Source organism: Gopherus evgoodei, chromosome 2 (genome assembly GCF_007399415.2).
Source record: "Gopherus evgoodei ecotype Sinaloan lineage chromosome 2, rGopEvg1_v1.p, whole genome shotgun sequence".
In the NCBI taxonomy this organism is placed as follows: Eukaryota; Metazoa; Chordata; order Testudines; family Testudinidae; genus Gopherus; species Gopherus evgoodei.
The window spans coordinates 281,921,134-281,947,407 of NC_044323.1; the positions used below are offsets into that span (position 1 = coordinate 281,921,134).

Sequence of the window (26,274 nt, forward strand, 5' to 3'; positions counted from 1 at the left end):
GTGGTCTAGTTCTGGAGCTGAAATTAGGAGGGAAACCCAGCATCTGCCACTGACTCATTCATCACCCTCGTGTTCTTGGCAGGTTTAAGGAGAGCATTTGTAACCTATTCATAATACTTGAATTGCCAAATGGCACCAAAGTTTGTGCTGCTCTCCACATTTAGCATGTGATTCACCCATCCCTACTGGAGACTTTTCTTTGCAGCTTCTCAGACTTTCCCAATTGACTTGTATCTGTCAAAGTCATCCTGTTACCGAATAAATAAACTGTGCAGAGCAAATATCTTATCATCTCTGTTGATTTTGCCAGACAAGCTCATAAACCGAACAAATCCAGAGAGAGAAACATACATGTTCTAGGACATAAAATATTCCATCTCATATGCACATTAGGTGTGTTCTTTGTATGACTGTCAACCTGTCAAGGATGCCACAGAATTTTAGGTGACCCTGGTCTAAGAAAATGCTGCTCTTTATTGGGAAAACCTATAGGAGGCATCTAGTCTCCTTTTTGATGGCCAAGTTCTTTCTGTCTAAACAATTAGAAAAATAGGCAAGGGTACTTTTCTGGGAAAATGTGAAAGAATTCTGAGGCCACAGTGCTTGTGCCAGCATAAGCAATATTTTTTGGCAAACAGCTGAACATATGTAATCCGTACATTTTAAATAGATGAGTTCCAGTAGAGATGAATACTTCCCAGCACTGGCTTGCATTTTTCACACAGATATCTTTCCCAGCTCTTGCTACTGGAAATTATTTGTGCATTGCTATCAAATCCATGGAAATATTAATCACTGGGTTGACAAGTGATTTTATTTTCTCAGCCTAGTGAGATTTTGTTTCAGTAAAGACAGATGCTGTTTCTTCTCTCCCTGCCCCCTCCCTTCTACTTAGCACAGTGTGCAGTGCAGAGCTAGGATAAATTAAATTAATGGAGATATCCTATCTCCTAGAACTGGAGGGGACCCTAAAAGGTCATCAAGTCCAGCCCCCTGCCTTCACTAGCAGGACCAAGTACTGATTTTGTCCCAGATCCTTAAGTGGCCCCCTCAAATATTGAGCTCACAACCCAGAGTTTAGCAGGCCAATGCTCAAACCACTGAGCTATCCTTCCCCCCTCTTGCTGTCTGAAGTCAGATAACTCTATACGACTGCCCCTTACCTACTGGGTGACAGGCTTTGGAATCTGGGAATTAGGTGCCTAAATCCCTTCGGAGGCTCTGGGCCTGAGTGGTTTGGCCTTGTGTTGCTGTCAGAGTAACAGAACCACACCTGCCATGAAAAGGCTGCAAGGTTAGGTACAGAAAACGGTGTTGCTAACTTAATGATGATTTCTTTGCCAGACTTAGCGATTTTTTTGGTTTCCCTAGTGAGGAAATAAGTGCCAAAATGACCAGCGACAAATCTAGCGACTTCCACTGTGGATTACGGTGATATTCAGAGAAAGAAGTCACCAGAGTGTATAGTCACAAAATCATAATAAAATCCATTTCAGGCTCTTCAACTACATGATCCTGCTGGCAGCCCTCAGCCCTGAGCTGGGGGACACAGTGTCTGGACAGGATACAGCAAACCCGTCGAGTTGAGGGAGGCCTGGGAGGCGGCAGCCAGCGATATCAATCTGCAGGCACAGCCTGGCCCAGAGTCGGGTAGGGAGGGAGGAGGCTGGGCTGGGGTGGCTTGGTCAGGCATATGCAGCAGAGCCAGAGCAGAGGAGATGGCATCTCAGCCATCGCCTCCCAAGCCCTGGGAGAACCAGTGCCTTGTGGGTACCGTGGCCTCCCCCTCCTTCTTGGGCATAATCCCTGAGATCCTGCCCTCCTCTGCTTGCTGTGGGGAAGACACTTTCACATGGCCCCTGCCCTACCCCCTACAGATCCTACCCCAGCTCCCCCCAGGGGAGAGAGACTCCCTCACTCAGAAAGTGCTAGAGTGACCAGATAGCAAGTATGAAAAATCAGGACGGGAATGGAGGGTAATAGGCACCTATATAAGAAAAAGCCCCCAACATCAGGACTGTCCCTGTAAAATCGGGACATCTATTCACCCTAGATGGTGCCCCTCGTTCATTGAAGGGAGAGCTATTCCTCTCATGTGAGATGGTCACTTCTTATTGCATCTCTCTGAAATGTTCCCTCCTGTAGGTTACATAGTGACAACTGGCAACTTTTCAGGGTTTCTTGGATGACTTCTTGCTATGTGGAAGTGCTTCTTCAAGGAGGAGCAGCCTCCCATGATGTCTTTTCTGTTTTATCTTTCACTCTTTTGAAACCACCGAGCTGCCCTGACGTGAATGTGAAATTAGCTCTTACATTTATGCACAGTTGATGTAAGCTGGCCATGTGATACTTGGTTCAGTGTCTTTTTCACTAAGTGTGGAAAAGGTCTGTTTAAGTTGGCATTAGTATTTACAACAAGCAGGTCATCTGTGGGTATGTTATATTCGTGCCTTGAGTCTCACCCTTAATCACTGGTGAAGCTGATGCTTAACTTGGGTGGGAGTGGGGGACTGATGGGGTTATTTTTGCTTTGTTTTTGACGCATTCAACCACATTTTCTGTTTTCAAATCATCCTTGGTCAAATTTTAACTACTTCAGATGTAGTCATTATTTTACATGATTAGGTTTATACAAACATATTTCAGGGTCTAGTGGTTTGCAACCAATTTGTTATGATTATTGATTAGAGTGGTCACTATTTGTAATTCATTATTCGTGCTGTGTGACTGACCAGCTAAGTCACATGGTATTTCTTCCGCTCCTTGACTATGGGAGCGAATGCAAATGTTGCTAGTCTATATAACTAAAATAAGATGACAATGACTGAGTCCCTGCTATATCAACTAGAGAGGCCCTTACATAGCAATACACTTATACTAAATTATTTTTCCCTACCTAGCACAGACTTTCCTGAAGTTTCACCCAAACCAATACAAATGTGCAAAAAAATAGCATCGGTCAGTGCCAGATACACAGTGCCAGATACGAATGCACATACTTTAGAAAGTGACTACATTCTAACTTCGCTGTCTTGTTTTCTGTCACCTTCTCTGTTTTGAATAATGACACAAACTCCTTTGCAAATATAGACTGGAAGTGGAAATCTAGATCTTTAATTTTAAATGTTAGTAGGGAAGGAAGAGACGCGGGGTTATGCGCTGCCAGGCTTTTCCTCTTGTTGTGGGCTGAGCCTGCAACCTTTGTATATTGAGACCAGTCATACTGGCTAAGTAATGGAGAGCTCCAGTTGCTTTGTTTCTTTTTATTTTTGTCCATGTGTGTGGTTTCAGTTCTCAGTTTAGATCAAGACAGATTTCCACTGATTCTGTGACAGTAGAGTGCTCAGACATTCTGTAATCTGTATAGTCCTACTGAAACCTCCTTCATTCATTAGCTTTTGCAAGTTTCTTAGTATTTATTTTATTATTTTATTGCTTTTCTTTTCAGTTTCTTACTGTGTAACAGGTATGGTATATCATGATCAAAGCCCTCCTCATACTTAGTGCAAACGCCAACATACTTTTGGTAGTTGGGTGCACAGGTATAGATGCAATGTTCCTGAGATCTACCAAGCATTCCTGGGGAATCTAGGACAGCTGTCTCCTGATGCTCTCGACAACTACAAGGCAGCTGGTGGAGACGGAAGAAGTTTTGAATCACAACAGTGTACTTTAGGACTGTGCTTGGAGAGTTACTCCTTTCCCAGCAGGGTTTAAATAGTTATACTTGTCTTGGACCACATGGACTGAAGGGATAAGCTGCCACATCACCAACCACCACCAAAATTAGCACTGTTGTAGCCACCTTGTTGCCTGAGCAGAAAGGTTGAGACTCTAGTCACAGTAATAGCTGGGTAAGTGCAGATGTATTATGTCATCAAGTAGTTTGACCTATCCATCTATTTTAATACTCCAAGGAACAACCCTGTTCCAGATGGGCCAAGTCAGGGCAGCTTTAGGAAACATGCAATTCCATGAATACAGAAGGGATGTGGTGCTTTTTCACCAACTCTAAATCATCGAAGACCTGGCTTGCAGCTGCTGCGTCACATTACAGCTGGTTCAACTAAACTTTCTGCACATATATTTTAGGATATTTCATTCCACTAGGTGGAACCAATAGCAAAGGGATACAGTAGTACCTCGTAGTTATGAACACCGGAGTTATGAACTGACCAGTCTACCACACACCTTATTTGGAACCGGAAGTACACTATCAGGCAGCTGCAGAGACATCCCCTCTCCTCCCCCAAAGAAAGCCAAATACAGTACAGTATAGTGTTTAAATGCAAACAACTAAAAAAAAAGCAGCATTTTTCTTCTGCGTAGTAAAGTTTCAAAGCTGTATTTAGTCAATGTTTGGCTGCAATCTTTTGAAAAAACAACTATAATGTTTTGTTTAGAGTTACGAACATTTCGGAGTTACGAACAACCTCCATTCCTGAGGTGTTTGTAACTCTAAGGTTCTACTGTATGTGGTGACTAGTGGATATAGAGCATAAAAATATGGACCTTTTTTCTGAGGTTTCACTTGCCTTACTACCTTGAATGATTTGAAATCTCAGGCTTATTTGCTTCATAATTTCTTAGGACAGCAAATTTGGAGGAATACGGAGTAATGTCTTAACTAATAACAGGCCGGATTCTGCAAGCCCTTGGCAAATGCTCCTCCCATTAGGAGTTCTGTAGGTCAAAGGACTTGTAGGGTCCAACCCAAATCAGTCCAATTCAATGAATAGTCTCTGTAGGGAATCTCCAACTCCTTTATAGTGGAACCACAGTTTTCTTAGAGCCTCCACTATTTACCACTTCGAATTGTGATTGTCCGGACCACCTCCTCTCCCATTCTTGATCCCATAGCAACCCTCTATCAACTATAGCAAGTGCTTAGATGGAAAAGGAATAGTGGAAATGTAATGTGTTTTATGAGCTGAGTTGCCTGATCAGTTGATTGTTTATTGATTAGGTTATTGATTTAGTTTGCCCTATTAACACACTGTAAATTTGGTAGGTCTTGTCTCAAGATCAGGCCCAGTATTATCAGCGTTACTGCTTTGGAAGCCCCATGGGTACAGCAATGACAACAACACTCACAGCAGACCTTTAGTATTTGTGAAAGTTTTATTATTACAATGATCAGTCCAATAAGTCAAACAATCCCAACATGTAAAGTGAGATAATATAATACTGTAAAAGCAACGGGCACCATTACATGTGTAACCCTTCTGTCCCTCTGAGCTGGCAGCAACAAGGGCCGGGTTCATTATCCAGGGGTTCCGTTTCAGTAACACAATGCATAACCGGCTCGAGCCCCCACCCAGTGGCCTGGGACACTCACATACCACACCCTCCTGGGCGCCTCTAGGAGGCAATACTTCCCCTCTCACAAGCACAGAGTCTGAGTGTAGCAAAATCTTTTTAATAAAGGAAGGAATCAATGTGGCATCCCATTGGAGAAACACCACAAACAGGGTTATAACACAAACCATAAACAAAAACCCACCTCCAAGTATGTTTGGCACTGTCCTTTTTCCCCTTAGGATTTTAAGTCCAATCACCCCAAAGTCCAACAACCCAAAAGTCTCTGGTCAATGCCACCCCAGAGTTCAAGAGTTTATCTGTAGAGGTCCCTCCCCCCAGCCTGGGTAGAAAGGGCCACCTTACGTGGTCCGGGGCCAACTGCCCTGCCTCTCCGTGGGTTCTGCTTCCGCCTTCTCCACGAACTGCTCCGCTTTACCAGCCGCTCCACTCTGCTCCTCCAGCCGTCCTCAGAAACTGCTCCGCTCCACCAGCTGCTCTGCTCCATAAGCTGCTCCAGTTCTCCCTGCAAACTGCTTGGCTCCGCTCGCTCTGTGGGCTGCTCCACCCCTCCCACAGCTACTCCGCTCTGCCAGCCACTCCGCTGCCACCAGCTGTCCCGTGATCCACTCCAGCCATCCCCACAACTGCTCCACTCCGCCAGCTGCTCTGTTCTACAGTATAGCTTCAGGCTCCCCCACTAGTTAGCACAGTACTCAGTGCTCTCAGCTCAGTAATTTCAGCTCTTTAGTTATTTCAGCTCTTAGTGATCTCTTAGTAGGGGAGCTCCAGTGCTAGTGCACCATTAGCCCAAAGTGAGTTCAGCTCAGTAACCTGTATTTAGATTCTTGAGGGAATAAAAAAAATCAACTCTGACATTCCACAGTGGAGAGAGGAGGGGGTGGAACGGGTGCTTCTGGCTCCACAAGGGGACTGCACCATCAGGCACAGATACCTGTCCCCAGCCTCTCTCAATTCACTGGGTTTTGGAACCCATGTCCCTTGTCTAGCAAGTACCACCCAACTGAGGTTGAGTCATTTCTGTCACAAAGCAGTCCCACAGCTTGGCAGCCTGGGATGGGGTAGCTGTGCCTATGCAAATACACTCTCTGAAATTCTTTCCACCAGATGTCAGGGTAGAGCTCATCCTGACTCTGCTTACACATGTATATGCTCACTCTAGCCTTTGGGAGAGCGCTAAAGGTTGAGACAAATCCTAGTCTGACTCTGGCATGTCTGTGGGAACTCCAGTGGCTGTATGGGAGATCAGATGTGCTATAGGCCTTGTTCTCCCCGATACATATGTATGTAGAGCTGTTCCATCCTTTACCATATCTTAACTTCCTGACCCTTATAGTATTGGGGGCAGAGGTGAAAGTCAGCCGATCCAATCTGGTACGGCTTACCGGCAAGAGCTGGTACAACGTGCCGGACTGATCCGGCTTTCTGGGTAGTGATTTAAAGGGCCCAGGGCTCCTGTCACTGCGGGGAGCCTCAGGCCCTTTAAATCACTGCCAGAGCTCTGGCAGCCAGGCTGGATGGGGATTTAAAGGGCCCAGAGCTTCAGCCACTGCAGGAAGCCCCGGGCCCTTTAAAGCACCACCGACGGCTGCTGGGCTCGGGTGGAGATTTAAGGGGCCAGAGGCTCCGGCAGCTGTGGGGAGCCCCAGGCCCTTTAAATCACCACGGGAGCCCGGCTGCTGGGCTTGGGCAGGAATGTAAAGGGCCAGGTGCTCCAGTCACTGTGGGGAGCCCCAGGCCCTTTAAATCCCCACTAGAGCTCCGGCAGCAGGGCTTGGGCAGCATTTTAAAGGGCCCAGGGCTTCCCACAGCGGCCGGAGCCTCTGGCTCTTTAAATCCTCACCAGAGCCAAGCAGCTGGGCTCGGGCGGTGCTTTAAAGGGCCCAGAGCTCTGCAGCGGCCAGAGCCCTAAGCCCTTTATTTCACCTCTGAGCCCAGGGCCTTCCAGCTGCCTCTGCAGCTGGTAGCTCCAGGGTGATTTAAAGGCCGTGGGGCTCCCAGCCCCAGCCAGAACCCCAAGGCCTTTAAATGCCTCTTCCGGTTGAGGCCACACCCCCACTCAGGACTCCGGCGTATCGGTAAGTCCTTTCAGTTACTTTCACACCTGGTTGAGGAGTCCTTATTCCATAGGTTAGTATGTTAATTAGCGTATGCTTATTAATATAGATGTCAATTGGATTACTACGGTTACCTACGCATCTGCTTATATTCCCCTCCAAAAATACTCTAAGCTGGTTCAAACTGCCTTCTTGCCTTCCTGCAGTTTGCAGCATTTGTGATTATTACAAAACAATAAACAAACTCTTGTGCCATCTTGTGACTTAAGGTCACAGTTGGTTTACTTACTTATGTGAATTTATTGAGCAGCTACTCCTACTCAGGCTATAAGGCCTTATGCTAACTGTGTAAACTATTCTTATAGGTCTTGGCCTGCAGGTCTCTTGAGTTCCCGCTATTGGTTCCTTACCCTTTATCTACTAATTCCTACTATAAATATTACCTGGCTACAGCTGGAAACACATGCATGGCCAGCTCTCCACAGACCACCAGCAAGGGCTCCACAGACCAATTTGGGAACCTCTAGCTAGTCTTTACAAAATTGACAGGTAGCTCTGGCAACATCCTCCTGGTAGAGCAACAAACTGCATCTTCAAGAGAGTGTCAGTAATTTCTGAATGGTTATTAATGTTTACATCCCAAGGAGCAAACCAAGAGTGGGGTGTGAGGATGGGATTTGAGCTGGCACTGTCAAGCTCCATCCAGATCCTAGTCTCAGCTCTGTCAATGATATGGCGAATATAATCTAGGGCAAGTCATGCTAACCTTTCTATGCCTCCATTTCCCCATCTGTAAAATGGAGATAAAAAGCCTTGCCTTCCTCACAGTGATATTACAAGGCTGAATTAATGTATGTAAAGTATTTAGAGATCTTCCCATGAAAGGGGATACATATATAGGGTGAGATCGTTGGAGTTCCCCCACTTTACACTAGCTGAGGATTTTGTCCAGTAAGTGCAAAGTAAGTGCAAAGTTCTTTCGGTAAACAGCTTTTCCTTGTTAACGTGATAGAGAGGCACTGCAGATTGTTATATCTCATTGGTCTCCCACGTGACTCAGGGTTTGGTCTAGGCTTAGCTCGAGAAATAATAACATTAAAGAAGAACACCGCAAGCGACACAGAGGCAATTGAGTGAAGAAAGTTGTTTTAAAAGGCCATAACAACTGAAAGCAAAATGATGATACTGCACAGTAAACCTGGGACTTTGCTGCTGAAGAAAGAAGGCTGGAGATTCCCTTATGCTTGGTGTAAAAGCCTCCTGTTATTGCTGTGACTGGCTTGAAAGTCAAGCTATACAGTAGTTTCAGCAAAATAACCCCGACCTTCAAGGTTTCAAAAACAAAACTAATCTACAATAACAGTGCTTCCTAGGGAACTGGTAAAAAGCAATGCCAGTATGTAAGACATACCACTGAACGGTTGCCATATACTTGGTTTCTTTAAATAAGACTTGTGCATAAAAATGGTTGGCCATTATAAACACTGATGCTGTTATGCTATCACTTATCATCTTCTCTTTCTTCCCTCCCGGAATGGGTACATAGTAAATACTAGCTGTTGTTGGCAGGAGATGTGTTATTTTCTGCAGGTGCAAAAGGCAGTTGGAGCCTGCCAAATAGAAGTCATGAGTGACCTTAACAGAGAATTATCAGCCATAACAGGGTGAGAAGCGCCTTGTGTTTTCCTTACAGGAGCACAGGCTGGTAACTTGGAAGAAATAAAATGAGAAGTCATCATAAATAACTAGTGTTGAAATATTTTCTCCTGTGCATCCAAGATGACATATTCCCAGACTACAGGATTGGAGAGTAATCGTGCAAAATAGTTACTGAAAGCTGAAAACAGAAATTGCTTTTGGCATTCTGGAGGTTCCAGAATATTCTTGACAAAGAACTCAGCCCTTTGGGACTTTGGAGTCAACCTCATAGCCCGCCTTTTTAAATCGCTCTGTAATCCAATCTTATGGACACAGCATGTACTGATGGTCTAATGAAGGGATTTCTAATAGCTCAACTGCATCTGAAATTATTTTTTTTTTAATCAAAATATGGCAATGAATGAACGTCAGAACCATCATGGTGCCTGTTGGGTGGCATATGTGAAAGGAGTTCTGTCTGTTGAGGTGTTCATAAAGTGTCACTACCCACCGTATCTAGCCACAGCTGTTATTAGTAGGTCATTGTCTGCATCACAAAACACGCCCCCACTGTGGGGACTGAAAGGCTTCCTTTATATTTCTCAAATGCTACAGGGATGAGTATTTGAATGAATGCTTAAATGCATTGTAGATAATTTGTTGCAGCAGCTGACTGTACAGGCTGGAAGCTGAGCTCCTCTCTGGTCCCAGAGCTGGTTCTTCCATGGTAAGGTTGAGGTATGTTCTGGGGCAATAGGAGGAAGATACCTGTTCTGTTGTTTGACGTCAGTCTCCAGAGAGACAAGACACGTGAGAGAATATCTTTTATTGGACCAACTTTTGCTGGTGAGAGACAAGTTTTGGAGATACACTGAGCTCTTCTTCAGGTTGGGAAAGGTAGTCAGAGTGTCACAACAATAGTAGAACCTTAGCATTACGAACGCCTCAGGCATGGAAATTGTTCGTAACTCTGAAATGTACATAATTCTGAACAAAACATTATGGTTGTTCTTTCAAAAGTTTACAACAGAACATTGACTTAATACAGCTTTGAAACTTTTCTGCGCAGATGAATAATGCTACTTGTAAACATCTTAGTTTAAATGAAAGATGCACAGAAACAATTTCTTTATCTTGTCCAATCTTTTTTTTTAAACTTTCCCTTTACTTTTTAGTAGTTCACATTTAACACCGTACTGTGCAATATTGGCTGTTTTCCCCTTCTGCTGCTGCCTGATTGCATACTTCCAATTCCAAATGAGGCATGCACTTGACTGGTCAGTTCGTAACTCTGTTTATAACTCTGAGGTTCTACCGTAATTCCTCACAGGAAGTATAACTGTAGCAGCAGAGCAGTGCTCCGGTCCTAAAAAACAGAAGTGTCGGAACACACTTCCAGTAAGTGATAGTACTAGACATATTATAACGCCATTACCGCTCCCCCAGAAAGTGCCAGAATGGTGTTCTGGAGTATTCCATTACTACCTGAGCCCTGAATCAGAGTGTAGCCCCCACACTAACGCAATGTAGTTCTGTCCCCCTATAATGGCATAGTGAGGTTTATAAGTCTGCTACTGGCTTCAGGTTAATGGCTCTGGTTATGTTTTCACATTCATAGGTCCCAGGTTTGAGTCCTGTAAACAACCCTGGTGACTGGGTGAAATTCTGTGGCCCATGTTACACAGCTGGTCAGATTAGATGACCTAATAGTTCCCTCTGGCCTAAAATGCTAGGAATCTACAACCTGAGCAAGGGAGTTGTGTCTTATATGGAGATTGAACTGCTGTGGATCTTTGTCACTCAGGACAACATCAGACACATTAGCAGACTCAAAGCTCTATCTGTGGCCTAGCCAGAACCACCTTGCGTTAGCACGGGTTACATCACCACCTCACATATATTGGTGGATTTATTTTCACAACATCCTTGAGAAGTATTGGAGCATTATTAACACCTCCATTTTACAGAGAGGGAGCCGAGGCAGAGAGATTGAAGTGATTTGCTCAAGATCAGGCAGAAAGCTAGCAGCCTCTCTTTTGTCCCAGTCCAGCGCCTTCACCACATGATTGTCTTTAGAGACTGATGTACTTAACTCAACCTTGTATTTACAGTCAATCCTCAGAGTTATGAATAACAGAGTTATGAACTCACCAGTCAACCGCACATCTCATTTGGAACTGGAAGTACACAATCAAGCAGCAGTAGAGACAAAAAAAGAAGCAGCACAAATACAGTACAGTACTGTGTTAAATGTAAACAACTAAAGAAAAGCAGCATTTTTCTTCCGCATAGTAAAGTTTCAAAGCTGTATTAAGTCAATGTTCAGTTGCAAACTTTTGAAAGAACAACCATGATGTTTTGTTCGGAGTTAAGGACATTTCAGAGTTACGAACAATCTCCATTCTGAGGTGTCCGTAACTCTGTGGTTCTGCTGTATCTACCTATCTTATGGATAGATTCTCCTGAATCTGGCATAGCATCTCCAGATCCCAGGAACTGGAGCCTGTGCTCAGATCCGCTGCTAATGCATCTTTTCCAGCGCATTCATGCAATGAGGAGTTCTTAGAGCGCTGAAGGAATTCCAGCATAAGTTATATTTTACTGATGGCATCTGAGCAAATAATTGCATATGCTTCAGCTCCACATCTGATGCTAGGAGCCACCCCAGTCATTTCCTATCCTAAGGATGGCCAGAAACCATGATGCCCCTGTGTGATACCTATTGTCAGAGGTGGACATTTTTAATGTCCCGCTGTGGGGGACAAAGAGAGTGAGCGTGCACAAATTATAACATAAAACTGATCTTCTATGAACTAAAAACAGCAGAACTATGGTTTGTGGGTTCTTTGTTTGTTTTCTCCTTTGCTATTTATGTTGACTGAACTGTAATTTCATAGCTGCACAGAAACCTTTGTCAGCCAATCTGCTGGCTCACTCTTGTCAAAACCAGCAATCGCTTGGCAGCAATCACTGCAAATGCATTTGCTTATAGGGTTGTGCCGTGATAACGCACTCATTAAATTGCTGTATAGGTTCTTTTTATCCCTGGATTTGATCATTAACAATTCTAGTGATTATCAACAATGCAAATAGACTTCTCTCATTTGAAAGGATTTTCTCTGGTTAGGTGATAGCTCGCTGTACATATCGAAACTATGCAGGTTGGAATAGGCAGTGCGAAAGTAAACGGCCTGCTTTGTTTTGTTTTTTTCATTTTTGCTTTGATGCCACTCTGGCGTATTTTGTATTTTATTTGCACGGGTTTAAATGTAATTTCTACCAGCTCTAAGAGCAGAGCAGTGTAAAGGGATGTTAGTAGAAATGAGGATTGGGCCCAGAGCAAATACATTACATATATTGAGTGTGATTAGTGATGTGTTAATTGTTTGGGCCTCTAAATAAAGCGTAACTAACATCGAAGGTAAGTATATGTATATGCACATGTCTCTACAACAGACTTATAAGTGTTTAATAACTCCTGAGATCATGAACAGGCTACCCTGGCAAACAAATTACCCCAAAGAGAGAAAAGACTGACTTAGGGTGGGCCAAAGTCCATAATGTGGAGTAATGAGATGCAAGGGATGGGAGGGTTTGGTGTTACTCTTTAGGAAAGTCTCCTAACAGTGAGATGGCTTTAGCTGTGGGATTGCCTGTCTTTCTAGCGGAGTAGTGGGCTATCCATTACTTACAGCTAGGGCTGGTTGAGGAAATAGTTTTCGTCTCCCATAAAATTTTTGAGATTTTGAAAATTTTCCTCTTCCAGACTGGGATGAAAAGTCAAAAATCTCAAACTTCTGTGAACTGAAATTCTGAAGGGTTTTTAAAAAAAAACCCAAGTGGTTCTAGTCAATTGATAAGCTTTTTTGTTTAATTTTAAAAGCCTCAATGGTTTAGCTTCAATTTCTAAACAAAAAGTGATTGTGAACCAGAAAAAAAAAAGGAAGTTTTTATTTCCACAATTTTGGAATATTTCTCCAAAAAATGTTTTGACTTGAGAAATTCATCAAAACTGACCCTTTCCACAGCAAGATTCGGTTTTGCCAAATTGGCATTTTCTGATTGGGAATTTTTTTTGACAAAACTGTTTTTCAATCATCTGTACCTGAGGCATTTGAAACAGGAATATATGTAGGGAACAATCCTGCCTGGGAACGGGACTGGGCTAGAAGGCCACAAATGCCTGGTTTTCTTACCCTGCCCTTCCCTTGTGCCAGTGACGTTCTGTGCACATGCATGCACTTTTCCAACAGGGCCTTTGTGTGTTGACCTGCTTGGAAAGCGTTTGCAAATTGGCATGCATGCAAATGGAGGCTGGGTTTGGAGGCCACTAACAGCCAGGCCCAGTGAATCTTGTCCAGTTCTGACTGATGGGAGATGTTTTTCAAAGCCACCGTGTGTAGTGATGAAACGTAAGAGAACTGAGCAGGTGGATGCCAACAGGCTGTTTGAGAAGGCAACTCGCTGAGATTAGTAAATTGTAGAGTGAGGAAGAGAGCAATCTGTAGGCCACAGACAGCCATGCAGAATTTCCTTACCAAAGGGTTGGCTGGGATTTGGAACTCCTGTAATTGCCAGTGTTGGTAAAAGTGGTAATTAATATGTCTTTTCAAATGGAAAGTAGAGCAGGCTGGGATATATTAGATACTTGTCATTAAAGTTCTATGGGATAGCAGCCCTTAATGCACCATGCAGCAGTCTCTCAAGGCTTAACTTTGCAGCACAAACCCTTTTTCCCAGTCTCTTCATTGACTGTCTCCTGTTCTGATTCTGTCTTGAGTACCTTAGTGAAGTGATCTTCCACCTTGTAACAGCTGAGGAAACATTCAACTACTGTAGTAGCCGAGGGCCTCTCCATACTCTCAAGACAACCAGATATCACATTGCAATGTGATGTTACATTAATACATTACTGCAGTGAGACATCATTATAGAATAGAGCAGTGTCGAGCTTTACACCCATCTCTTTCATACCCCACCCTCTCTCTTGCTTGAGGAAAGTGATGTCACCCTCCTCTACTTGGCTGTAGAAATGCTTACAGACTCTCGGTCTTACACACGCACAGGATATTGGTTCAACTCTTACCTGTCAGAGAGGGGGATGTTGGAAAACGGAACCCTGGCAGCACCTTCACTGCACGATCTGTTGCCTCAGCATGCCCCATTCTGGGAGGTCTGTGTATGCCCAGTAACTTGGGGACGTCTCCAAACAATGATACTTGTCTATTCCAACGTGCAGGGCATTTCAGCCATGTGCAAGAGGCAGGGTCTGATGCCTCTTTAATGTCCCAATGGCGCTTTGTGGAGCCTTAGGGGAAAAAGAGAAAACAAGGCAACATTGGGTGCAGTGTGAGTGCCTCAACAGCCCATCAAAGCAATTGTGACAGCAGCCTGACTTCAGTGTGAATCACAACTAGGCAGAGATGGCTGCAATACACCTATGGTATTTTTGACACTGACACGGACAAATAAGGGTCTAAGTCACACAGGCCCAACTCCACAAAAAGAATCACAGGAAACCACTGTAATCCACAAAGCCTGAGTTAGGCAGCTAGACTCCCTATACAAGGAATAGGGAGAGACAGGCATCTCAGACTGCGCTCCACAAAGCCATCACGGTCTACTAAGCGCCTCTCCCCACCCCATGCAGATAGGCGCCTAAGCCTAGGCTGCAGGGAGGTGCCTCCGCTGAATCAGGAGAAGACAGGCAGTTGGTCACCCAAGTTGTATGAGGGACCTAAAACAAAACAGTGGGGGTGGTGAACAGCGTCCTGTCAGGGCCGGCTCTACTGTTTTTGCCGCCCCAAACAGTGCGCCGAATTGCCACCGCGGAAGGCAGAGGCAGTCCATGTGCCAGTAAGGTGGCACACGCGTTTCTGCAGCTGCAGCAATTCGGAGGCAGCTTCTGTCTTCAGCCGGAAGACAGAAGCTGCACCGCCGCGGTCAGCTGAACATAGAAGCTGCCGACGAATTGCTGCCGCCTCGAAAATATGTGTGCCGCCCTAACGGGGCATGGACTGCCCCCGCTGTCCGTGGCGGCAATTCGGCGCGCTGCTCAGGGGCAAAAACACATGGATTGCCACCCCCTGCAGATTGCCGCCCCAAGCACTTGCTTGGAATGCTGGTGCCTGGGGCCAGCCCTGTGTCCTGTATAGCCATTAGCCCAGGGGTAAGGTGCTCACCTACGGTGTGGGCGACTCCTAGTTCTATTCCTTCTTTCTCTGGGGAGAAAGGGAGTTAGTGCTCTAACCACTGGCCTAGAGAGTCATTTTCACTGGCCCAAATGATATGTAATTGTTGACTTGTTTAGCTAAGCCCCTACACCAGACTATCCTATAGCCCCCATGGCTAGGGCACTTATTTGAGGTGTGGTAGAGCCCAGTTCAAATCCCTTCTCCATCTCCCGAAGAGAGGAGACTTGAACTGCTGAGGGGGTTTGGGTCTTCCACATCCTGGCTGAGTACCCTACCCCCTGGGCTAAAGGCTCTGATGGGGGTTGTCTGCCTACCAGGTTGGGTCCCTGCATGTTACTTCACTGGCCAAACACTCATCTCTCCTGGCTTATGAATAGCTCTGGGGCTCAGGTGGGAGATAGGTCTGGATACCTGGAGTGAGGCAGCAGTGCATATGCTCAGGCAGGAGATAGGCACCCAGGCATTCCCAGAGGAAAAACTTGGGTGCCAAGTAGCAGCACAAGCAGAGTTTTGTGGATCGCAGTGGTATCTGTCAATGGGACTTACGTACCTTCATGGACCCCACCCATAGGATTTAAAGTAACTGTTACAGCAAGAGTAAATCAAAGCCACATAGATGTGGGATGCTGCCAAGGAATATGATTGTCTGTGACTTGTTTTACAATTGAGACGTTGGTGGGGAGGGGGAGAGCTAAGAATTCATGGACCAGCATGGTCAAACCAGCGTGGTAAAACAAGAACCAAATGTTTAGGTAACGGAGAATGAACAAACTTATCTTCCCCTCTCACTAGCCAATGCACTTCCCATGGCAGGTCAGTATTGGAGGCTGAAGTCTTGAAATACTGTACACAAGGAAATTTGTAGCCTTACTGTAAATGAAAAATGGCAGGGATCTCAGGAGACCAGCCTGTCCTCACAGGAGCCGCAGCTCAGTAGCAGGCCCAGGAGTTTCATATAAGCCAGGGCTCCTTGACCTTCAGATCATGATGAGGTGTTAGGGGGTCACATCTTTGCCCTTCTCCAATAGCTGAATGGAGAGACATCCCAGCTGGGTCGGACAAGGGTCTCAATGTGGAAAAGGCTGAGCAACGCTCAGATAAGGCCATCCAAGCTGGGTGCTTCCTGACCCTCTACCAGATTACACAACAAGAGGGAGGTGGCTGCTCTCCAAATGAGGTCCACTCCATAGCTCTTTGCTGTGATCCCTTCATTCCTTCTCGGTCCCTTTGAACTTGTCATGGGTTAATTAATGGATAAACCTTTCAAAGCCCTTCTTGAAAGGACTGTGAGCCTTGTTTGTTCATTTGTAGGCTGTGTCCCAGGACTCCACCACCATGCCCCCTGCCGTCACCGTCGTGACTGAGGGCTACACACGGACTCAGTACTGTAGGTGGCCATGCGAGTGTCCCAAGTGGCCCCCTCAGTGCCCAGCAGGGGTCAGCCTGATCACCGACGGCTGTGAGTGCTGCAAGGCGTGTGCCAAACAGATTGGAGAGAACTGCACGGAGGCTGATACCTGTGACTTCCATAGGGGCTTGTACTGTGACTACAGTGGAGACAGACCTAGGTACGAAATAGGAGTATGTGCACGTAAGTGATGTACATATATTTTTGGCTTAGATAAACAGCATTGGCAGCTCCTATTGCTCTGAATGTACCCAAGACTGGTCTATTAACACAGAATCATAGCAGTGTAGGACTGGAAGTAAGTCATCTAATCCAGTCTCCTGCACTCAAGGCAGGACTACGTAATAACTAGACCATTCCTAACAGGTGTTTGTCTAACCTGTTCTTAAAAACCTCCAATGACAGAGATTCCACAACCTCCCTAGGCAATTTGTCCAAGTGTTCACCAACCCTGACAGTTAGGAAGTTTTTCCTAATGTCCAGCCTAAACTTCCCTTGCTGCAATTAAAGCCCATTGCATCTTGTCCTATCCTCAGAGGTTAACACAGTGGTCCCCAGACTTTTTACCTTGCTCCTCCACCCTAGCCTTTGTCCGCATCTCTCCTCCCCCTCCCAGAGACCATTTCTCCAGTTTGTCCACATCATTTTGAATTTTAATCATATCCTCTAAAGCACTTACAACCCCTCCCAGCTTGGTATCATCCGCAAACTTTATAAGTCTACTCTCATGCCATTATCTAAATCATTGATGAAGATATTGAACAGAACCGGACTCAGGACTAACCCCTGCAGGATCTCTCTCGATACGGCCTTCCAGCTTGACTGCGAACACACTCAAAGGACTGGGGACCCTGGGTCTAACCGCACTCAGCATGTTCCAGGAATCGGCCCTTCTACGCAAAGACCATGAAGAGCTCCTTATTCAGCAGCAGCGCCTGTCTCTGCTCATTGAGAGTATTATGCATCTGATCAGTCATGTCCGTCCAATGTATATAGTATAATCTTATAATAATATAACACCTGAAGGAGATATACGGGTGTTGGGATGAGTTTGCGGTTTGGGGTGAAACCTATGGAAAACACAGTTTTCAAGTCAAAACCCTCAAGATTCTGAGGGTTTGGATGGGTTTTTCTGTTTGAGCTTTGGGCTCACTCCAGATGAAGCTCTCAGTGTGAGGGGTACAGGGTGGTGTGAGCTTGTATACAGCGGGGGGTGGGGGGAGAGGTTTGCCACAAATCCCCCAGCAAATTGAAGCAGCGGACTTGCTCCCCGATAGTGTGTATGCAAGGATTGCAGCGTATCACTGGAATTCTCTGGCTGAGTTTTGTCTCTGTGCTCTCACTCAGAAACACCCTCTTCAGAACTGCAGGTGGGCACAGAACACAGCATCTTGAATCTGGATTTGGATTACCAGCAACTCAGATTGAAGGGAGATGGGGGACGCTGGATTCAGGGATTTTGTTCAATCCATTCTAAAAATAAGAGGCTTTTGCAAAATGTGAATCTAAAGTTTCAAATCACCTGGCAGTTGAAGTGAGGTTTGGTTCAGGCCCATCTTTAACCAACATTAAAACTTTGTGCTATTCTTGCTTTGGGACTAGCTTCATCAATGAAGAGAATAGAAGGGAGACAGCAATGCTTTATGTAGCACACTGCCTCCCTGTGGCTAATTATGAAATTGCAGCCTTACTTTGCTATTACAAGCCCCTGACTTCCAGCTGATTCCAATCAGAGCCTTGTAGGGCTACCCTTCATTACAGAAGGAGAGCGCTCCCACAACGTATCTAAGGCTGTTTTTCCTTGCAAACTCAGAACTTTGCCCTGTTTCCGAGAGCATCTGTGTTGATTTGTTCGTATAAGAGTTGTGTGGGGCATTCATGAGGCCAGGTAAAACTCAATAGTTCTATTGTTCCTGGCTCTCAGTTTGGGAATTCCTTCATGTCCTATAAAATAATGGGGCACTCAGCCATCAGAGCCCCACACTTTGCAGTTATAAGCTGCAATTTTCTGGATCATTTTTACAGTCTCTCTCTCTCTCTCTCTCTCTCTCTCTCTCCCCTTTTAGAAATTGTGGGCGTGGGCTGTGTCCTTAATGGAATCCGGTATAAAAACGGGGAGACCTTCCAGCCCAATTGCAAGTACAATTGCACATGCATTAATGGGGTTGTGGGCTGCCTGCTGTTGTGCACCAACTCACGCCCCCCGCTCATCTGGTGCCCGAACCCAAAGCTAATAAAGATAGCAGGCAAGTGCTGCGAGCAGTGGATCTGTGATGACTCAAAGAAGATCAGGAAGACATATCCACGACATATCTCCGCTGCAGGTAGAGTGGGGCGGGGGGGTTAATGGGCATCGCCTTGGTCATCACGGGAAATGAAACCCAGGACTGCCAGAGCTAAAGTGTCAGCCTCTGCAGCTTGAACTAAAAAATTAAGTCCCCCTAGTTGGCAGCTGCAGCAGGCTCCTATCCTCTGTGAATCAGGCAGAGAGAGTGCTGTGTAACTCACCCTGCAGAGTGGGTTACGTGCAGGTAAGGTGACCAGACAGCAAGTGTGAAAAATCAGGACAGGGAGTAGGGGGGAAATAGGAGCCTATATAAGAAAAAGACCCCAAAATCGGGACTGTCCCTATAAAATCGGGGCATCTGGTCACCCTATGTGCAGGCCACTGCTGTGTTCAAACCCTGTAGCACAGCTGCTGAACAGGTTTCTGCAAAATGCCCAAGTGCTACTGACAGTTGCATTCACCACAGCAAAAGAGGGAGAGAGGGGAAAGGAGGAGCTGTCACTGAAGCTAATACTTCTAGCGCTGGGAAAGTGCAATAGACCTCTTGCTCGTTTAACTCTGCCCATGACACAGTCAGGCTTAGGCATCTGAATCCAAGAATTTGTCAACACAGGGGCCTAGGGGCTCGGACAGAATCATACAGGTACAACTAGCCCCTCCCACCGCTTGCGCTGCCATGGCTGCACAACAATTCTTAGCACACGAGCTCGATTAGAAATTACACCTCCAACTCCAGTGCAGACATACCCAGAAACATGCCCATTCCAAAGCCATGCAGTCCTGAATTTTGAGACAATCTAGATTGGGATTGGTGCCTATCACTATATTGGCCGAATGTACACCCCATAATCTGAACTCCCCCCAGACTTCAGGACAGCGTGGGTCCAAACTGCAGTATGGGGCTCCACCCTCCAATTAACCCTTGTGCTACTGCATTCTGCTGCTGACGCATTAGGCAGTGTAGCTGTGCCGCACTCTCATTGCATTGCAACATCACCATGTCAGACTAACCTGCTCTCTGGCGTGCATGGAGCATCTTGCCATAAAAGGCTGGATTGTACAAGCATCAGCTAAAGCATGTTAGCTGAGAAAACAAGAGGAGAGGTGACTGCCCAAAGCTACCTTTGGTACTGATAACCCCCATTACCATGGCAGCTGGACACCTCACTGTCTTTAGTAGAGTATTTATCTTCAAAATACCCGGTGAGGTAGCATACTGCTATTATCCCCATTGTACAGATGGAGAACTGAGGCATAGAGAAGCTAAGAGACTTGCCGAAAGTCACACAGGAAATCTGTGGTGGACCAAGGACTTGAGTCCAGGTTTCCTATGGATTAGACTAGTGTCCTTCCTTTTCATCAAACAATCTTGAACCCCCAAAAAAGTGTGATTAAGGTCCTGGATAGGTCTCTAGATCTGGGTTCAAATCGTGCCTCTGTCCGACTCCTTGTGTGGCCTTGGGCAAGTCACTTAGTTCTCCTAATACAGCCTTTGTCTGTCTTGTCTATTTAGAAAATACATTCATCAGGGCAGGGACTGTCTCTTGCTTTGTGTTTGGACAGCACAATGGGGCTTCTCTCTGTTGGGGCCTGGAGGCTGTCCTGTATTACAGATAAGACCAGCCCTAGTTCTGCAAACTGCGTGGAAACCTGAGCTAAGGGCTGCGAATACATTAAACCCTGAGCCCATCGTCAATCTGAGAGCCTTCTAAGTTCTCTGTGGACTATTCCCTCAGCCCTATCTACAAATGAAAGGCTCTGGGCCACTCCAGCCCTCCACAAAGACTGCGGACCATTCCCTGAGTCAGCTGAAGTGGTACAGAAATAAACTTTCACAATAAGCTCAAATCTTATCTCACTCCTACGCTGACTGGTGCGTGTTCCATTGTTAATTGTTCGTATTGTGGTAGAATGTGGGAGCCCCAGTCTTGGACCAGGACCCCATTCTGCTAGGTACATTACAGACAAATAAAGAAGGCAACCCCTGTCCCAAAGACGTCACAATCTAGGAGGTCACCTGGGCTGTACGACCAGAGCTGAGCAGGAAAACGGAGCCCTTTTCCATTTGATTTAATTGTCATTCAGTGCATTGGCCTGGCAGTTAGAATGAGCCTTAGAAAGGATGTTTGTGAGGTAAAATGATGTCATATGAATTTGGTCTGTAGCTTACGAAGGAGAGAACGAATCCTGGCAGAAAAACTGCATCATTCACACCTCAGCCTGGAGCCTCTGCTCGAAAACCTGCGGCCTGGGGATCTCGACGAGAATTTCCAACGACAACGACCAGTGCCGGCTCGTGAAAGAGAGTCGCCTCTGCAACATGCGGCCCTGTGAGGTGGATATAACCAAACACATTAAGGTGGGCCCATTTCACTGCTCGCCTTTTAGTTCGCTGGTTGGTTGCCCCTCCCTGCCCAGGTGCGGGGCACTGAGAGCTACTTGTTTGAGAGTGAAACAAGGTGGATGGGATGGGAAATAAGGAAACACCAACCTGCTGATTAGCAATTGCAGCCTGTGGCCTAAATACACTCTGGGTGGTGCAGATAGGCGTAATTTCGCCTCCCTGGGCCAGTAGGGACCCTATTCTTCCATTGCAGGATGGAAATAACTCCCATTGTGGGAAGATTTATTTTCTGCCAGGAAAGCATGCCAGCCACTCGTTGAGATGTGCCTGCGACTGGGCTAGCAGGAAAGTGGTGATGCAGTGCTCTCTGCAGTGGTTCTCAACCCATGGGCCACTTGCGGCCCAATCACACACAGCTGCAGCCCATGTGACATCCCCAGAGCCATACAAGTAGTATATGTGTTATGTGGGCTGCACCCACACAATATAGAGACATCTGCATCTGTGGCCCACAATAGTAAATAGGCTGAGAACCTCTGGAATGAACTCTGCCATTTGGAAGCATCCAGCCTGTCATGAGTGAGTTTGTAAGTCCCTGCATGTAAATCTGGAGCACCTTCGAGAGACAGGTGTGTGGAATATTCTGTGAGAAAGTGGTGGTGCGGGGGACGATGGAGTTAAAAATCCTTGAAATTAGAGGAGATTTTACATTTTACTTTGATTTTTCTGCGTTGTGAAAATCAAAAAGAGTGGAGAATACGTTTTTCCACACTCAAGGGGTATGGCCCCAGTTTTCAGCAGAAAATGTCAGCATTTCATCACTGAAGACTTTCCATTGATTTGTCTTTGCAATAACACATGAAAAGATTTTCATGCTCTGAGGCAAAATTTGCCATTTTGTGAACAACTTTTGAGCAGGTAGATTTTTGGGCCTTAAAGCGGCTTAAAACAAAATATGTGCTTTTTTTTCTTGAGAAATGTTGCAAAAAACATGCAACCATCGACAAGTGCCTATGTTCATATGTTGAAATGAAGATTTGTGCAGGATTTAAAGGGTGCTGGCTCTCTGCATAGAGCGGTATTTGATGTGGCAAAGCTAACCTCACTCTGCTAATTAGAGTTAGTAGAAATGTATCAGTATGAGAAATTTTCCCATTGCTTTTTAACAAAAGCAAGTTTTTTCATGAGAAAAGATACTTTGACTAAAATGTTCAGTTGTTTTCTGTGGGAAAATCTGAAATGAAACAAATGCTTGTTTAGCTTTGACTCAAATTTTGTTTTTTTCAAAAGCTGAAAAATGTTCAAATTGAGAAGAGTTGAGGTATTGAGTTTCTTTTTTGTCTCTTCATGTTTTCCTTTTCTTACTTGAACTTTTCAAAATTTCTCCAACTTTGGAAAAGTATCTGAGGAGTAAAAAAAAAAAAAAAAAAATCGGTCATTTTTCCAAAGTAGGAGAAGTTTAGAAAAATTAGAGTGGAAAAAGGAAGGGGGAAAAAATGAAAAGAAATGAATCATAGGCATTATTCATTTCATCACACTCTGGGGGATGAATGAGAAAAAGAAATTTTAAAAATTGTGATTTTTAAAAAAACATATTTGAAATGTGAATTTTTTTTGAATCCTGCAAATTTGAAACCATTTGGAAATGTTAGCATTTTTCACTAATTGTTTTCTATTTTTGACCATCTTTACTGTCACCCTCAGAGAAGTGCTGCCGACGGGGGACAAAGTAGTATCTGGGAGTACCAAGCAATGAAAATTAATCTTTGCCTCTCTGTCTGTCCTCTCTCCCAATCTAGCCTGGGAAGAAATGCTTGGCTGTGTATAGGGCAGATGAACCAATGAACTACACCATATCGGGCTGCATGAGCAAAAGTATATACAGGCCAAAATACTGTGGTGTCTGCACAGACAACAGGTGCTGCTCTCCGTACAAGTCGAAGACTATTGAAGTGAGGTTTGAGTGCCCGGATGGAACTGGATTTTTCCGGAATATCATGTGGATCAACGCCTGCTTTTGCAACCTGAGTTGCAAGAACCCCAACGACATCTTTGCCGACTTGGCACATTACCACGATTACTCTGAAATAGCGAATTAAATTGGCCGAATGCTGGAGTGAACCACTGCTCTGATTTTACAGAGGTTTTAAAATAAAGGAGAATCTTCCATCCAGTGCCAATGTAACATCTGTTTCTCAAAGTCAGGATTAAGTTGCTTTTGTTTATCCTACTATATTTAGAGACTTTTAAACAGGCAGGATTTTCTGCTATAGCAGACTTCCATCCATTAATGAGGGCCAGAGGTTCCCCTTCATTGTTAGTGCCTATATGATCAAATGTATCTATATTGAGCCATGTTGCTCAGATGTCATGACTTAAACAACCTGCCTGTTGGCATTGGTGCACCAGGGATGATGAACATGTTAAAAAAGCATCAAAGACATGCATTATGCCAGCAGTTTAATGCCCAAAGAGGGCTTATAGGCTAGGAGAATTAGTACATACTATTTCAGCAATGGTGGCTACCAGTGGATTAGGCCTGGGCATAGACAAGATTCAGGTATTTGCATTCTCTAAGCTGGAAAATGGGTACTGATTTTCCTTTTGTCTATAAGGCCTCAGGGTCATGTCCTTTGATAAGACTCTGGGCCAAATTTTGGTCTCAGTTATACCGATGTTAGTCCAGAGTCACTTCACTAAAATAACCACAGTAGCTGCAATCAGCCTGAAGAACGTCCCGGGCTACCATTGGCTTGCATCATACCCTATAGTAAAATCCAGGAGGAAGGCTTAAGGGGAAAAGAATTTCTGCAGAACTGTCCTCATGTCATTCCATTGGGTGGAATCCAAGCTTCACCCATGCAATAAACTCGGGGTCCTGCCCAGGTGTCTTGGGGATTCCTAGGGACCTAGGCCAGGAACATTCTTGTGGCACCCCTATACATCTGGTGCAGCTCGGATCCCAATCCCTGGAACCTTGGCAATGTGAGGTCATGGACTCCAAGCAGATCTCCACCACAGCACGGTTCTGCAGGAAGGATAATGCAGCCCCAGACTTCACTGTTGTTTCCAGGTAAGCTGTGCAGGGCTGGAGGAGGAAGGTTATGCCTCTTCTCTTTCCCACTCACTCAGTTCCAGGGAGCAATTGCATAAGGAAAGGACAAGAGATGAAAAATGATGCCAGGGAGGTATCTGACCCCCTTCCTTCCACCAGGGATCCATGCCTGGTGGAGCCCTCCATGCATAGCCATGAAGGGCATAATGCCCTTCTCCATCCTGTAACCAACAGGCAAAGCTAAACTCGTTGAGCCCTGTTCTCATTTACACGGAGGGCTCTTGGAGCAGCTGTGAGTAAATGTTATTGATACCCACATTACACTTCCAGCATAGCGTGTAGCCTATGGGAGAATCTGGTTCATCACATTATTATCCACTCCACTGATGAGTGTACATGAATGGAGTATAAAATGTTTTGACCCAGGCTTCACAGCTGCATTGACTGTTGCTTGAAAATTTAAAATAAACATCTATTTAAAATTCTCCAAAAGTAAAGTCCAAATACCGGCGGAGAGAAGAAAAGGCCAGTCACTAACATTCCAGGCAACAATGTCTGTCATTGGAGCAGGCGCTAGCCCTGACTTCCAGTCCCAATACAGCAGGGATTTTAGAGGACTTTCGTATACTGCAGCAGTTCATTTCTTTTGCATTCGTTTGGCAACAGTCTCTCTGCAGCTGGATATAAATGACAGAGTGCGAATAGGCCAAGGTAGTTTAGCCATAGGGGAAAAAAAAAATCTCATCCTCTTTAAGCCAAATCTGTAACTCCTATCAGTAGTGGCCAGTTGATGCAATTCCTATGTAAATAATACTTTATAACTAGAAATAAATTGCACTTTGGAAAAAAAAACTGTGGGCACAAATTAGAAGCTGGGATGAATATTGCACTTAGAAAGACATCCAGAGGAAAGACTCTCTAGAGCATCTCAGTTCAAAACATATCCCTGTAACTTCTCTCTTTCTCCTTCTCACTGCCCCTGCTGCTAACCTTTTATAACCTCTCTGATGGGAGGTGTCTCTATTGCCTCGGACAGTTTTCGCCATCTCCTTGTCCACAGCATCAAGATTAATTAAGCTATCAGTCCTTACCCACCCTGTGATTTGGGTTCCTTATAGCCTGTCTGTATTTGAAGAGGTGACTTCCAAGGGCCAGATTTGTAAAGATATTTAGATGCCTAATTCTCAATGAAATCAATGGGAGCTAAGCAGCTAAATACCTTTAAACAAAATCTGGCCTCCAACCCACTGCAAATCCCAGCTGGGGCTGGTGGGGCAGATCCTTCAGTCAGATTGATGGAGCTATAACAGGCTACACCAGCTGAGGCGCTGCTGCTGGCTTTTCACTGGGCTCAATCCTAATGCACTTACTTTTACTTAATCCTTATTCTGGAAAAAACCTCTCATTGCCCTGCAATAGGAGTTCTTCTGGGGCAAAGAGTTAAGGATTTGGTCCATACATTTGTATCAGTAGGTGAGGATTAGCCCCAATCTCGGTTCTCCTTAGCAGTCAGTCACTTCTTAATGTATAGATGCCTCTATTAGTTCTTTCTGAGGTTTCACTGTGGCCTGGTCTATACTAGAAAATTCTTGGCTTAACTATGTCGCTCAGGGTTGTGAAAAAGTCACACCCCTGAGCGGCGTTATGCTGATCTAACCCCCCAGTGTAGCCAGCATTAGGTTGACAAAAGAATTTGTCTATTCTTCCAGACTTCACCTGGTGGGGAGTTGGATTCCCTACGCCAAAGGGATAACCCCTCCTGGCAGCATAGGCAGTATTTGTAGTGGTGCAGATGTACCATTTCTAGTGTAGACAAGCTCCAGAAAACTTACCCGCTTTCACCTGACTCCTGCCTGGGTGCACTAGCTGCGGAGCAGGTGCAAAGAGCCATGCTACCCCGTCACCCCCCATGAAACGTCCAGGAGCCAAGGAATGTCAGAGCCGTAGAACTCAGTGACTGCGAGGACTGCTG

General features: G+C 45.3%; 1 protein-coding gene across 1 annotated transcript in view; it reads left to right on the forward strand.

Moving 5' to 3' along the window:
- The window catches only part of CCN4 (cellular communication network factor 4), a 50,599-nt gene extending 27,176 nt beyond the window's left edge, over window positions 1-23,423 (forward strand). The window contains exons 2-5 of the mRNA XM_030553860.1: window positions 16,520-16,799; window positions 18,683-18,940; window positions 21,069-21,262; window positions 23,047-23,423. Of these exons, the coding sequence (XP_030409720.1) occupies window positions 16,520-16,799; window positions 18,683-18,940; window positions 21,069-21,262; window positions 23,047-23,346 (1,032 nt within the window). The 3' untranslated portion in view covers window positions 23,347-23,423. The remainder of the gene's footprint in view (window positions 1-16,519; window positions 16,800-18,682; window positions 18,941-21,068; window positions 21,263-23,046) is intronic.
- Window positions 23,424-26,274: the final 2,851 nt, after the last annotated feature.